This window comes from Maniola hyperantus, chromosome 22, assembly GCF_902806685.2.
Source record: "Maniola hyperantus chromosome 22, iAphHyp1.2, whole genome shotgun sequence".
NCBI classification, from domain to species: Eukaryota; Metazoa; Arthropoda; class Insecta; order Lepidoptera; family Nymphalidae; genus Maniola; species Maniola hyperantus.
In genome coordinates, this window is record NC_048557.2 from 1410230 (window position 1) to 1424460 (window position 14231).

Genomic DNA, 14231 nt, shown 5'->3' on the forward strand with positions numbered 1-14231 from the left:
TATAGAAGTTTCAAGACATAACCGTCGGCCCAGCTGGCGCTACCGAGCACAACCAACCGCTCGGTGGGAGATCTCCCCTTTGGTACGGTCGAGCCTGCACACCGCTCCCGTACAAACCGCTACAAACAAACTCAAAATCTTTACCTTTTTATAATATAAGTAAAGATTGGTACAGATACATTATAACACATTTAGTATCTTTATATCCACGATCGAACCCATAACGTAAGCAACATTTTGCACCTTGGCCTCGCTGTTAAATATTGGATCACCGGCTGGCAGCCACTAGCCAGTCATTAAGGGCCCGAGTTCGAATGCGCACTTCTAGAAGCGTTGAGATTTATTTCGATACCGGGGTTGATCTCACTGTAAGTAGCGATTATTTTAACAATATTTTTAAAATTTATCAGTCAAACCGTCGTACTCAGAGTCGCTTAATCGTTACTTAAGTTTAGTTAAAACGAGACAGAGCTATGTCTCTCACATAAATCTGTCTCGTTTTAACTCAATCTTAAGTAACGATTAGCGACTCTGCGGTAGGTATGTAAAAGCTTTTTCTATTTATGGCCAAATTTTTCAATCGGCAAATATACTTTAACCAACGATCTTTATTACTAAGCACTAAACGGGTCATTCCTAAGAGCTAGCGCGCACTATGGTGTGGTAAGTTGCGGTGCGTGTCAAAATCCGCAAATTTGAATTTTAATCTATCAAAATCCGGTGCGGAATAATTCCGCAGTGCGCGCACTTCTATGTAGTTCTGTAGTTTACGTGTTTTGCGAAAAAACCATACGGTAATTTTCCATGGTGCGCGCTAGCTCTAACAAAACTTTTTTCGGACTGCAGGCAGCCACTCCCTGTTGCTTGTAAATTGGGCTTGATATAACTAGACAGATTTTTTTATTTCAACAGAATTTCAATACAAAAAGCATAGATTAATTATTGGCCTCGCTCACAAAAACTGTCTTTATGTGCCATGTGTTAGTTGAAACGTAGATCCGAAGATCTTCATTAGATTTTAACCTTGCAACATGGTCCAAAAAATTTACGTCGAATTAAGTACCTACCTATGTCCTCTTTTTTGTAGGTAAAAGTTAATATTTAAACTCTTACTGTTTATGATCCACCAGAGTTCCGATTACAATAGGTATGTATCATTTATAAAGAGCGGGATATAATTTGATATTTAAATATGAAATCGTCAGAAAATAACTCAATTCTTTCGTTCTGAATAACTGCAAAAACTGTGGGAATTATCAAATTTTCCGGTTTTATTTTAACAACGTATGCAATGTTTTTTTTGACAGAGAAAATTGCTATTAACGATCCGTTTATCTACGACCAATTGAACATTGTAACATCTTTTTTCGAATTTAAGTGCATGTGATAAAAAATGGCAAATATGTCTTTTTTCATGCCTGTAACAATTGTCATTAGTTTTTGCTAAGTTCATGTGAAATAAAAGTAAACATTAATTGTTCAGGCAGTTACAGCGTCATATCGGATGATTAATTAGGGGTGCCACCTTTTAAAAAAAAAGGAATCAAAGTAATTATTGCTTAAATTGTTTTGGCAAACAAGGTTTAAATTAATCTTAAATGTAGAAAAATACAACAAAAAACCTAAAGCATTTTGGGTATTTTAATTGTAGGTCCAACTCACTTTTATTTTACATTTTGTAAAATTTAGTTTTTAAGAGTATTTTATAGAATGCAAAATTATTCTGGATGTATTTTGATTTGATTTTGAAGCTTATTTAATATATATCTACGCTGAATTATCCTTGAGATGTTGTACAATTTTGTATGTATCGACTATCGACAGTAGGTACAGTTTATACGTAAAACTTCGCATTATGTGCGTAGGGACCTCAATTTTTTTTTATACATCGCAAGCAAGATATTCCAAGCTCGTGTGAGGCGACCTTCTTCATTGACTTTAAGTTATCTTTCACGTCCAGTCCACTTTGCCTGGTACAAAGCATCTGTCAGTCTATAATACTGTGGCACTTAAAGGTCTGAACCAATACTTTTTGGTAAACGCTTTTTTGGTCTATTTTTATAATTAACCTTTTTGCGTCCATTGCTAAACATAGGCTTTTTCAAAGGAACACCAGCACATATTGTCCTCCACCTTGCTCATCCAGCCACTTTTCGTTACACTACCTAAACTATATAATTAATTGTTAGTGGCACCCCTAAGTATAATAGGTGTTTATCGTCAAAATCACCGCGGCTCGGCGGTCGGTTCCGGTGGTTAGGTGCGGTTATTATGTACTAACTAGCGGCACGCCATTCGGCACGACTGGGGAGACACATTTCACGTTGGGAGGAAAATTCTCGTCCTCTGTAAACTGTCATATTATATGATACTAGATGATGACCGCCACTTCATCCGCGTGGATTTAGAATTTTCAAAAACCCCGTGGGAACTCTTTGATTTTCCGGGATACAAATTTGCCTATATCAATTTCCGGAATGCAAGCTGCTCGTTTGCTCGCTATCTCTGTTAAAAAAAGCTACCTCTGTACCAAATTTCATGTAATTTGGTTAAACGGAGAATTCCAATCTCCATTCCAAATTTCAGCCAAATCCGTCCAGTAGTTTTTGCGTAATTGAGTAACAAACATCCAAACATCCACACTTTCACATTTATAATATTAATTAGGATTATAAAACATCTGACTGACGCTAGAGGTCAACAAACGTTGTGAAAGTAGGTCACTCAGAGTCAATGCTGCGTCGTAGGCGGGGCATTGACCCGAGTTTTGCACGCTATACATTGCGGGTTTAAAAAATACTAAATCACTAAAACTACAAAATGAAGCAAATGGTATTGGATTGTGTTTAGGTAGTATAACAATAACGCTAATGTTTTGCTAGCGTTCTGGTTACACCCTGTATAGTACGCAACAGGTTGTGATCGAAATCGAAGAGGGAACGCCCCGCACACCCACACATCCCCCGCACTATCCCGGTGCGGGCGAGTGAGGGTGAATGACGTGCGGTTGTGCGGGGCGCCCCCCTGCTTCATACCCCGATTGCCATGACCGACCTGTCGCGGACTATAGATGTGTTGGGTAGGTACATGAAAATTATGCTTAAAGACTTTAATTTAACTTTAACTTAAATAAGTTATTACTTGGTTTAGGTACACCCCCGACTTTCTACAAGAGAACAGATTTAAACATCTACTATTGACAAGTCAGCGCTAAACGTAATTCGAGCGGGACAAGGACAACACTTTACATACTACTAGGCGTTCCCTTACGTTTCGTGCGCGGGGAAGTGAAGGTCGCTTCTTTACGTAGTATCTAATAGATAGTTAGAAGGTATTCTTTGGTTTAGGCATGATGATGTGCCCCTTCTTTTCAAAACGAGTGCTATTTAATTTTTTTGGAAAAATTTATTTTGCAGATTAAATAAACTTTTGTGTTAATAGTAGAAATAATAGCTTATGATGTAGGTTAATTGAATTGCTAAGGTTCATACTCGATTTAACATATTATATCGATCGTAGTGAAGAATCGATTTGCAATAATTTACGGTTGCAGGCTCCATGCGTCACCTTGTTAGCTATTATTTGCTATCGTTTACTTTTACAACTACGTCATAATAGCGATCTGCATGCCAAATTTCAGCCCGATCCGTCCAGTAGTTTGAGCCGTGCGTTGATAGATCAGTCAGTCAGTCAGTCACCATTTCCTTTTATATATTTAGATTCGAAACGGAGCAAACGGATCGTCGCTCGATGTGATTTTTGTATGATGGATATAGAAGAAAATAGCCTATGTCACTCTGGAGAGTGACATAGGCTATTTTTTATTGCGGAAAATCAAAAAGTTCCTAATTTAAAAACTTAAAATCACGCGGACGAAGTCGCGGGTATCAACTAGTTGTAAATATTTGGGATACTAAGGTCAGGTTTCAGTTTGGCTTTATTTAAAAAGAATTTTCTTGTCTTATGTTAAACGGGCTAAGATGACTTCTCGATCCTAAGCAATTGCGGCCATCTAATCAAACATCCGCCTCGTATTGAGGAAGTCAAAGGGTTCGATCCCGGGATACATCTAACAATGAAGGGATCACATGCTTTAACGATGAAGAAAAACGTCGTGAGGATACCCTACTGCCTGAGAGTTCGCCATATCTACTGTTCTGAAAGGTGTGTGAAGTCACACGCTGCCAATCCGTACTTGGCCAGCCAGCGTGGCCCTTCTCGTTCTGAGAGGAGACCCGTGCTATATCTAGCTCTATCATTAAACCATAGCATGTATCACAGCCGATGAACCTTCATTTACCAGGAATTCATAAATTTACAGGTGCTGGCGGCCCTCGCCGCGCAGTCTATCAACATCTCGGTGGGATTCTGTCAAGGCTTCTCAGCAGTTCTGTTACCCCAGTACACGCACGAATATCCGGCCATCTCTTACGAGCAGAGCTCATGGATTGGTAAGAAATATTTCTATCTATCAGTGCGCTAAGCTAAGGCCCTACGCAGATACATGCTCAACATCCACACATTCGATTAGCTCGAATGCGTTTGGAAGCCTAAGACATAGCAAGTGGGACGTCATCATATATTATATTATAAGCTCAACGGGTAAAGGAGTGGACTGAAAACCGAAAGGTCGACCCCGGTCGGTTACAACCCCGCCCGTTGCGCTATTGTCGTACCTACTCCTAGCACAAGCCTGACGCTTAGTTGGAGAGGAAAGGGGAATATTTAGTCATTTAACATGGCTTCTTTAAAAAAAAATTATGTTCTACGAGCATGTTTTGTAGAGCATACTAATGCTTGAATCACAAATTCAAATTTATTTGAATGAACTAACATACATTATGTATGCACGTAGGTATGTAAAGATCTATCATTAAGAGTGTAACGGTCACAATAGATACTGTTACTAGATAAGTACATAAATGTATCATACACTATTTGTATTAAATAACATTCAAATTCATACTATAAGCGCGTGCTTAACAATGCACATTGTCTGTTTATCATTTCTTCTGAAGCTGAGGCGTAGGTAGAGACGTGAATGACGTCTTTTAGACACGTAATGTATTACTGTACCTAGGTATGTTTAGATTAGAAAAGCGGCGTGATAGCTAGGTGGTTAAGACTTTGGCCTCCGATGTGCGGGAGTTGGAATTCGATGATCAATACGTACACGCATCTCTAATATCAGAGTTATGTGCGTTTTAAGCATTAAAATTTAATTTCAAAGAGCGTGGATTTGACCTGCAGCTCGTTCCAGCAACGCGCGGGACTGCAAATATTTTTTATAGGTACATGGCATAATATTGTACATCCGAGTTTCTTGCTAGTTCTTTTCGGTAGGAAAGACATTCCGAACCGGTGCAGTGGTAGATGCATCTGACGATTCAAAAATACTTCATCATCGTGATCAACCCATCGAAGGCTCACTACAGAGCACGGGTCTCCTCTCAGAGCGGGAAGGGCCATAGTCTACTACGCTGGCCAAGTGCGGATTGGCAGACTTCACATACCTTTGAGAACATTATGGAGAACTGTCAGGCATGCAGGTTGTAAAAAATACTTGTAAAAGTTTAATTGAATAAAAAATATTTTTAGTTTTATTTTATTTTATTTAACGGTAAAGAAAAACGTCGCGAGTAAACTTGGATGCGTAAAGATTTTTACCAGAGTTCTCTATAATGTTCTGAAAGATCTCCCAATTCACATTTGGTCAGCGTGGTAGATAGACTACGGTCTCCAAAATCTATGCAAAAATCACGTCGAACCACTGCTCTGTTGTGTCGTGATTGAAAGACAAACCAACAAACACACTTTCGTATTTATAATATTAATATAGGACATCATGTTTATATCACGCGAATAGCATAAGTACCTGCGCACAGAAAGTGGAAAAGTCAACATTTAGTGGCGGGTGTGCACTGTGCAAACATCAGATAAGGTTTGTTTGCCTGTATACAAACGTTTTGGCTCGATAAAGGGCAATATCGTGCAAATTTATTTGTAGGCACGTTCTGCTAATGCAAAGGACTTAGCGCGGTATGAATAAGGGATTAGTATAATTAATACGATCGAATTAAACTGTTTATTTACTTAACGGTCAACTTTGCTTTGCTTTCAAACAAAGCATTTCATTTCGTTTCAAATGAGAAATCCTGTATGTGAAATCGATGACGAGTCAGAATCATCCGAGTATTTATAATTACGTTTGTAGGGTCGGCGCTGTTTTCGTCGTAATTTCGTTTCTAATCCTTTAATTTTCTTCTTAATATATTCACATTTATCACCCTTTCGTTTAGGCATTGTAAAAACGTTATTTGTTTACCTTTTTTACAGTTTAAATATCACTTTAAATATCCCTTCTTTAAGATAAAATAGGCGAAGGCGTAGTGGAACGGTAGCGCACTAAAAAGCGAATGAGTAAGGCGTACGGGCGTCAGGATGACATTAAGTATATCAATCAAATCTTTTTTCAAAAATATATTTTATAAAAATCTCAATTAAGTGGACGGTATCTACTATCTATGCGTATACTACCTAGTTCATATAATCTCGAGTACGAAGCATGAAGTATAATATGTCGATATTAAACACAAAATATAAATCAAAATATATCATCACTAGCTCATGCCCACGACTTCGTTCGCGTAGACTACACAAATTCCAAACTTCTATTTTACCAACTTAGGGGTTGAATTTTCAAAAATCCTTTCTTAGCGGATGCCTACATCATAATAGCTATCTGCATGCCAAATTTCAGCCCGATCCATCCAGTCAAAGTCAAAGTCAAATGATTTATTCAAAATAGGTAATAAATTACTCGTATTGATGGTCTGGTATGGTGTTAGATTTGTAAGATATAGTGGTGATAATTATTACGCAAACTTACAGTAGTTTGAGCTGTGCGTTGATAGGTCAGTCACTCAGTCAGTTAGTCAGCTTTTCCTTTTATAGATATAGATAATATAGCCTAGAGGTTAAGATATCGGTTTCCTATTCGGGAGCTTGGGGGCTTGATCCCGCGGGCACGCACCTCTAACTTTTCGGAGTTATGTGCGTTTTAAGCAATCAAATATCACTTACTTGCACTTGTGAAGAAAAACATCGCGAGGAAACGTGCATGCCTGAGAGTTCTCTATGTGTTAAATCTGTTAATCTGCACCGAGCCAGCGTGGCAGACTGTGGTCAAAACACTTCTTTTTCTGACAGGAAACCCGTGCTCAGTAGTGAGCCAGCGATGGGTTGTTGATGAAGGAAATATCATTTCTAGAATTCTGTGTGTCATTGAAATAATATATTGTTGAAAAGTAGTACTACCTAATCTTATTTGAATGTTTTGTTCTATTCCAGCCAGTCTCGGTGTGATATCGAACCCAATCGGGGCTCTGCTGGGCGGCATGATGGTGGACGCGGTGGGCAGACGTCTGCTGCTCCAGTCCATCGTGCTGCCCAACCTCATCGGCTGGCTGGTCATCGCCTTCTCCGAGACCTATGTCTTCCTGTGTGTGGGGAGGTTCATCACTGGATTTACTATTGGTAAGAGTTATTTATATTTATTCATCATCATCATCATCATCATCATACGATAGACGTCTACTGCTGGACAGAGGTCTCTTGTAGGGACTTCCACACGCCACGGTCTTGCACCGCCTGAATCCAGCGGCTTCCTGCGACTCGCCTGATGTCATCCATCCACCCTCTTTGAAACCTTGCCATAAAAATATTAAAATTTTCTATTTCTTTGTAATTTCTGTATTCGAGGGTACCAGACGACTACCATGGGTTTCTTGTTGTACCTATCTATCTTCTTTTTAATTTTATTTAGAATGCAATTTAAACATTTTCGTTGACCTCAGATTATCATTTTGAATATCCTAGTACTTAAAAACCAGACTTATTTATGTTTGGGACAAGTTGTTTTAATTAGCTTTTGTATGCAATTTTTACAATATTATGAGTTAAACATAATTAAATTTATCCCGAACAATCTTTAAAAATATACCAAACACCGTATCAGCTGTTTACATCTCGTTTTCATTTTCAGGTATGTCAACAGTGTCATACATATACGTGGCAGAGATCACAACGCCAGAAAAACGTGGCGTCCTAAGCGCTTTGGGACCTGGACTAGTCTCTACCGGCATTTTCATCGTGTATTCCCTGGGAGCCTTCGTGCACTGGCGTAAAGTTGCAGCCATTTGTGCTGGCGTATCTCTACTAACACCATTCCTCATGTATTTCGTCCCGGAATCACCACTATGGCTAGCCTCAAAGGGACAAATGAAAGAAGCCTATAACTCCATGTTTTGGTTAAGACAGAACAATAATACCGCTCAACAGGAACTAATGGAGTTTACGAAAGATAGAAAATCCGACGAATCCATGACTTTTAGACAAAAAATGGGACTTTTTAAATGCAGAAGAGTCTTAAAACCTTTCGCTTTGCTGATTGTCTTCTTCATGTTCCAAGAAATGTCTGGGATTTATATAATTTTGTACTATGCTGTCGACTTCTTCAAATCGGTTGGTACTAGTGTTAATGAATTTACAGCGTCTATAATAGTCGGCGGGGTCAGAGTTTTCATGGGCGCAGTGGGGGCGTGTCTTATAAATAGTTTTAGACGAAAGACATTGGCTGCAACGTCTGGACTTTTGTTAGGATTTGCTATGCTCGGAGCAGCAATATGTGACAGTTTGAATGGTCCCCCATTAATGAAGCTAGCTTGTGTTTTACTCCACGTTTCATTCAGTATGGTTGGATTTCTCCAGCTCCCTTGGATAATGTCCGGGGAGCTATACCCTCAGGATATAAGAGGAGTGATGTCTGGTGCGACGGCATGTTGCGCTTATGTCCTAATATTCTTTAATATCAAAACCTATCCTCAATTAGAGTATTTGTTGACGAGCAATGGGACTTTGTACCTTTTTGCTGTTTGCGCAATCATAGGCGCGGCGTATTGCTATCTATTCCTACCAGAGACTAAAGGTAAAACTCTGAATGAGATAATGAAACAGTTTGACGAGGAAAAGAAAGATGGAGATCCAGAAATAGGTTATGTTAAAAAAGTAATGGAAGGGAAGCCGGTGCAAAGAAGGCACAGTGCGGGGGCTTCTATATCATTGGAAAAGAGGAAGGAGTTAGATAAAGACTGGATGCAAAATACTTGCGAGAAACAAAGCGATGGCCATCACGAGTAGGAATTACTTAGAGCATCGAGTATAAGTTCTCTTGTTAACAAACGTTATACTGAAATTGTGTTAGTTTGTTGAATGGGGTTGGTACCGGAAATCCATAGGAGATCCAAAGTCACTGACATAGCTCAAACCATAAGCAAGCTGCAGTAGCAGTGGGATGCTTGCACGGGCGATGGACGTTGGAGCCGAAAACACCTAGAATGAGAACTTTGTAAGCGTAGTTTAGGGCGCATGATAGACTGACGATATTAATAAGAGTGTGACTGAAAGCGGCTGGATGAGAAAGACTGACGACAGGGTGTGGTGGCGCCCACTATGGTAAAATTATGATTCTTAAGTGGACGTCCGCAGGCTGATATGATAGTGTAGAACAATTACAGTGTCTCGTTTGTTTACTTTATGACTTACACTTGAGCGTCTGCCCGAATGACCGATTTGGTCTTGGTAGTGGAATAAATTTCTGCTCAATAAAATTGGTTGCTTATGGGAGTGCCGGGAAACGAATTTATATTGTGATGCATATTTTCTAAGAATGTTATGGAAGAAACATATTTATAACACGTGATGCCACCCGTTTGAAGTTTTTAACCGACTTCAAAAAAAGGAGGAGGTTCTCAATTCGTCGGAATCTTTTTTTTTTTTTTTTTTTTTTTTTTTTTTATGTATGTTCCCCGATTACTCGAAAACGCCTGGACCGATTTTGAAAATTCTTTTTTTGTTTGAAAGGGTATACTTCAAAGTTGGTCCCATTTCAATTTGGTGAAGATCTGATGAACATCTTCGAAGATAGATACTGGAACTCCTCAACGGATAAGAGTAAATTGCTCGCGATCAGTGTAATAGCTTAGTAAACAGTAGATTTTTAACCAGTCATAGCATAATTCCATGGGGCCACTAAAAATTGTGAAATAAAAAATTTTTACAAAAAAAATAAAAACCGACTTCGTTACACAAACACTAAAAATTGAAAAATAATTTAATTTATTACCGATTATATTATGTATACAAGAGTTAATATAGTTCCATAATAATATTTTTTGGGGTCGGTGCCAATGAGGTGCCATTGTGGAGTCCCATAAAAATATGAAGTCTAGACGATTCGCGCAGCTAAAGCTAATTGGCACCGGCACCAAAAAGTATTATTATGGAACTATATTAACTCTTGTATACATAATATAATCGGTAATAAATTAAATTATTTTTCAATTTTTAGTGTTTGTGTAACGAAGTCGGTTTTTATTTTTTTTGTAATTTGATAAAAACAGCTGTATTTTTGTGACCAAAATAACACTAAAATACAGCTATTTTCATAGCGTTTCATCAGGTTACGTCTCTTGTTATAAGGCTGTTTCCACCATAATTTGTTAAGTGTGATTTTTTTACGAGTGCATTTAGAGTTAAGTTGAGGTTTAATTTATACAATTAATATTTAATGTGATCAGTATTATGGGTGTTGAGTGAATATCGAATTTAGAGTTAAGTAAGTAAGTGATACATTCCATTGTGATAGTTTTAGTGCGTTTACGAGGTTAATGAAAAATGAAAAATTGTTCAATTGCAATTTTTATATTAATAAATACTTTAATCTAAGGCTTAAAGTACATTACCGGAGTGTCGTAGCGCAGTGACGCGTTCCTTCTTCAATGTTCCACAAGAAATTGGACTTTAGTTCCACCATCATGTACTCGTACACAATTTTTTTTCGTTATAATTTCTCGCAAATCCACGAGTTATCTTCACCTTGTGGCAACTGTTTTCACACAGTAAAACTTACTCAACACTTCACGTAGTATCAACTTTAGAACATTTTAGGAAATACGGATTACGTAATTCGCTTCGTCTCTTCGTCAATGTACTTTTTGAATACTTTAGTTCATTTCCAGCCATTTCTTCACTTTTACAATTAATGTCGTCTTATTATTTTTACACTAAAAATTATTCCTAATCTTGCATAAGATTCTCTGTTACATGTCTGAAACGCGCAATCTATTTTTGATAAAGTAATTCATATACAATAGTTAATTATATACAAAGTACAATGTTATGTAAAAAGTCTTCGGTTGAAGTTTTTGAGTAAACGAACTGAACTGATCACTCAAGTTGGTGTTTATCTAATCTGTCACATTTAAAGTTGTCAAGTTACGATGTTTATTATAAATATAGATTACGATGTTCATCCATACAAACTGACTGAGAACAACATAGACGAGGTTCCTAACTCAAATACTTACACTCAAGATTCTAACCCTCTAACAAATAAACTTGGAATAGCGGTGGAATAGTTATACTCTGTTTTGTCTTTTTCCTTCAAATGTCAAATTACTGATGACAGAGAAAGACAAAACAGAGTATAACTATTCCACCGCTATTCCAGGTTTATTTGTTAGAGGGCTAAGGTTTAAGCTTAAATAAATTATAAGTATTAATTAAATGTTTAAATATTTATGACTGCTGTGATTTGTGTCAATGAACGTTTTGTGTGATATTAAAGTGTTGTTTTTTCAAATATTTTCATTATTTATAGTACCTTTCAACCTAGTTAAAAAGTAAAGTTTCTACAGACAGAATTCTCATTTCCTAAGCCTATAATAATTGATAAGTACAAAGTAGGTAAGTACAATTCAACGCGCATCTACGCCCTGGTCACGGAGAATTTTCACCTACAAAGCGGAGAACTTAAAAGTTAAAGATTTAAGAATTATTTACTGACGCGTTGCGTCACTCTAATGAGTCTACTGCACCGCAGTAGGACTTGAGCTTTAGAAATAGAATAATTATTTTATGATATTTATCTCTACATAGTATAAAATAAAGTCGCTTACCGCTGTCTGTATTTATGTATGTATGTATGTATGAACGCGTAGATCTTTTAAAATACGCAAAGGATTTTAATGCGGGTTTCACCAACAGATAGAGTGATTCAAGAGGAAGGTTTAGCAATAGTTACATTCTCAAAAAATTAGAGATTCCTAGAGAAATTGAAATAATGAGAATAAGGTCGGAAAAAAAATCTCTCATTTGAGTTTCCGAGGCAATGACACCTCAATGACACCATATTGCACCCATGCGAAGCCGAGGCGGGTCGCCGCTAGTAAATAATAAAATAATTATTCTTCGCTTCTACGGTGTTGAGTCTACCTTTTTATTAAAACTACAAAATACATCACTTCAATTTTCTTAATAAAAATCGGTGCAGTTTTTCCTTTTAGAATTTATAAATAAATACATTACAGATAATATTTATAAATAGCGGTGATAGCGTAGTGGTGAAATGATTAAGACGTCGCGTCGTCGTGGTCGGTTGGTAGTTATGTTCGATCCCGGGCACGCACTTCTAACTTTTCGGAGTTATGTGCATTTTAAGCAATTAAAAATCACGGAACGGAAACAAAAACTTTAACGGAAAATATCGTGAGGAAACCTGCATGTCTGAATTCTCCATAAATGTTGTCAAAGGTGTGTGAAATCTGTTAATCCTCAATCCAAGACTACGACCTCTGAAAGAGAGCCGTACTCAGTAGTGAGTCAGCCCGAATGGGTTGATGATGATGATGAATATTAGTAACGCCATCTACATGAGTTTGGTAGTATAAACTTGAACGGATCGATAATGTGATCGTAACGAAAACTTGACTCACCTTTCCGTAAAAGCCTTCTAGTTCAGCGTGTTGATCAGAGATGGCTGCACTTGTCACTAACTAGATCGATATATTATTATGTTTTCAGAATGAAAAACGTTTCCCTAATGAAACAAAATAAAGAGAAGTAAGTCTGTTTTTGATTCGTCCAGGACTTTTGACTTTTGTATTAGTATAATATTTCAAAAACGGTCATGTATCTATTTGTCGTATTTTAATTTTTATTCTACCAACTTACTCAAACAACTTTTATATTTTTGAACTATAACAGTATACCTATAGGTATAGTACGCGACAGGTCGTACAGGTAACCCGGATTATTTATTTGTTTTATTTTATTTTTATTTATACCTTTTTTTCGGCTTAGCTAAGTTTTAGCTACTTTTTGTATTATTTTACTTATATGATTAATAATTGTTCCATGTAAATTGTGTGAATGTGCATGTAGTGTTTGCTTTCAAATGATTTTACATACAACGTCATGTAATTTAACTTTATGTAATTTTAGATCATTTTTGTAAAAATCGCCAGCGAAGCTTTTCAATAAAAATAAAATAAAATACCTAGTGCAATTTTGCAGTCGCGTCGGCGTGAAGCCCAGATGCAAGCCGTCTGACTCGACTAGATATTTTATTGATTTGACGATGCCATGTTTTTATTATTTGTCTAATAGGCAATATTATAGCAATATTATACCTGGTCTGCGGGATGCCATACTTGATGCCGACTCCAACTCGCGGCAACGCCTTGATCACTTTCTTCACTGTCGTCTGGTCCGGGAACGCGAAGAATATTGACGCTGGAAAAACAAATATTATAAATGCTTTACCTTCCTATTTATTAACGAATTTCAAAGCACTCAAATATTTTTGTACACGATCTCTAAGCTAAAACTAAATTGACACATCTAAATTTCGCGCTATCCTTTTCTCCAGGGAACATTATGAAAGGGATAACAGTAAGTATATTATTTAGATCTGACATTTTAGTTAAGTTTAGACTTTAGAAATCATGTATTTACACAGCATTAGCTACAATATCTAACACCCGGATGTACAATGAGACCGTATTTGTATGGCGGGGCGGAGAGCCGATCACCCTATGATGATGATAAGTTTAGGCAGATGGCTACTTACTTCTGCTGGCGAGGAACATTTCTATAGCGATGCTCTGCAGCAGGTAGCGGCGTGAGAAGATCGCGCGGATCTCGCTGAAGTACCATTTTCCGTGCAGGTGCTCGCAGTACTTCAGCACCTGGAATAATGAGACGGCCTCCTTATAACATCATCATCATCATCATCATCATCATCATGATCAACCCATCACCGGCTCACTACAGAGCGCGGGTCTTCTCTCAGAGTGAGAAGGGTTTTGGCCATAGTCTACCACGCTGGCCAT

The 14231-nt window shown here is 37.6% G+C and overlaps 2 protein-coding genes across 24 annotated transcripts in view; one reads left to right on the top strand and one right to left on the bottom strand.

The window, feature by feature from the left end:
• Positions 1-11695, top strand: part of LOC117992661 (facilitated trehalose transporter Tret1-2 homolog) — a 61627-nt gene extending 49932 nt beyond the window's left edge. For 4 of the 5 annotated variants that reach the window (XM_034980363.2, XM_034980365.2, XM_034980366.2 and 1 more), the window contains 3 exons: positions 4322-4451; positions 7351-7536; positions 8045-11695. In XM_034980363.2, the coding sequence (XP_034836254.1) occupies positions 4322-4451; positions 7351-7536; positions 8045-9198 (1470 nt within the window). In that variant the 3' untranslated portion in view covers positions 9199-11695. Of the gene's footprint in view, positions 1-2563; positions 3080-4321; positions 4452-7350; positions 7537-8044 lie in introns of those variants that run through there. The other variant, XM_069506132.1, reaches the window with a different exon arrangement.
• The window catches only part of rg (A kinase anchor protein rugose), a 530630-nt gene that overhangs the window by 71109 nt on the left and 445290 nt on the right, over positions 1-14231 (bottom strand). For all 19 annotated transcript variants that reach the window (XM_069506123.1, XM_069506120.1, XM_069506125.1 and 16 more), the window contains 2 exons: positions 13970-14087; positions 13530-13632 (listed from right to left, as the gene is read on the bottom strand). In XM_069506123.1, coding sequence (XP_069362224.1) covers positions 13530-13632; positions 13970-14087 — 221 coding nt within the window. The remainder of the gene's footprint in view (positions 1-13529; positions 13633-13969; positions 14088-14231) is intronic.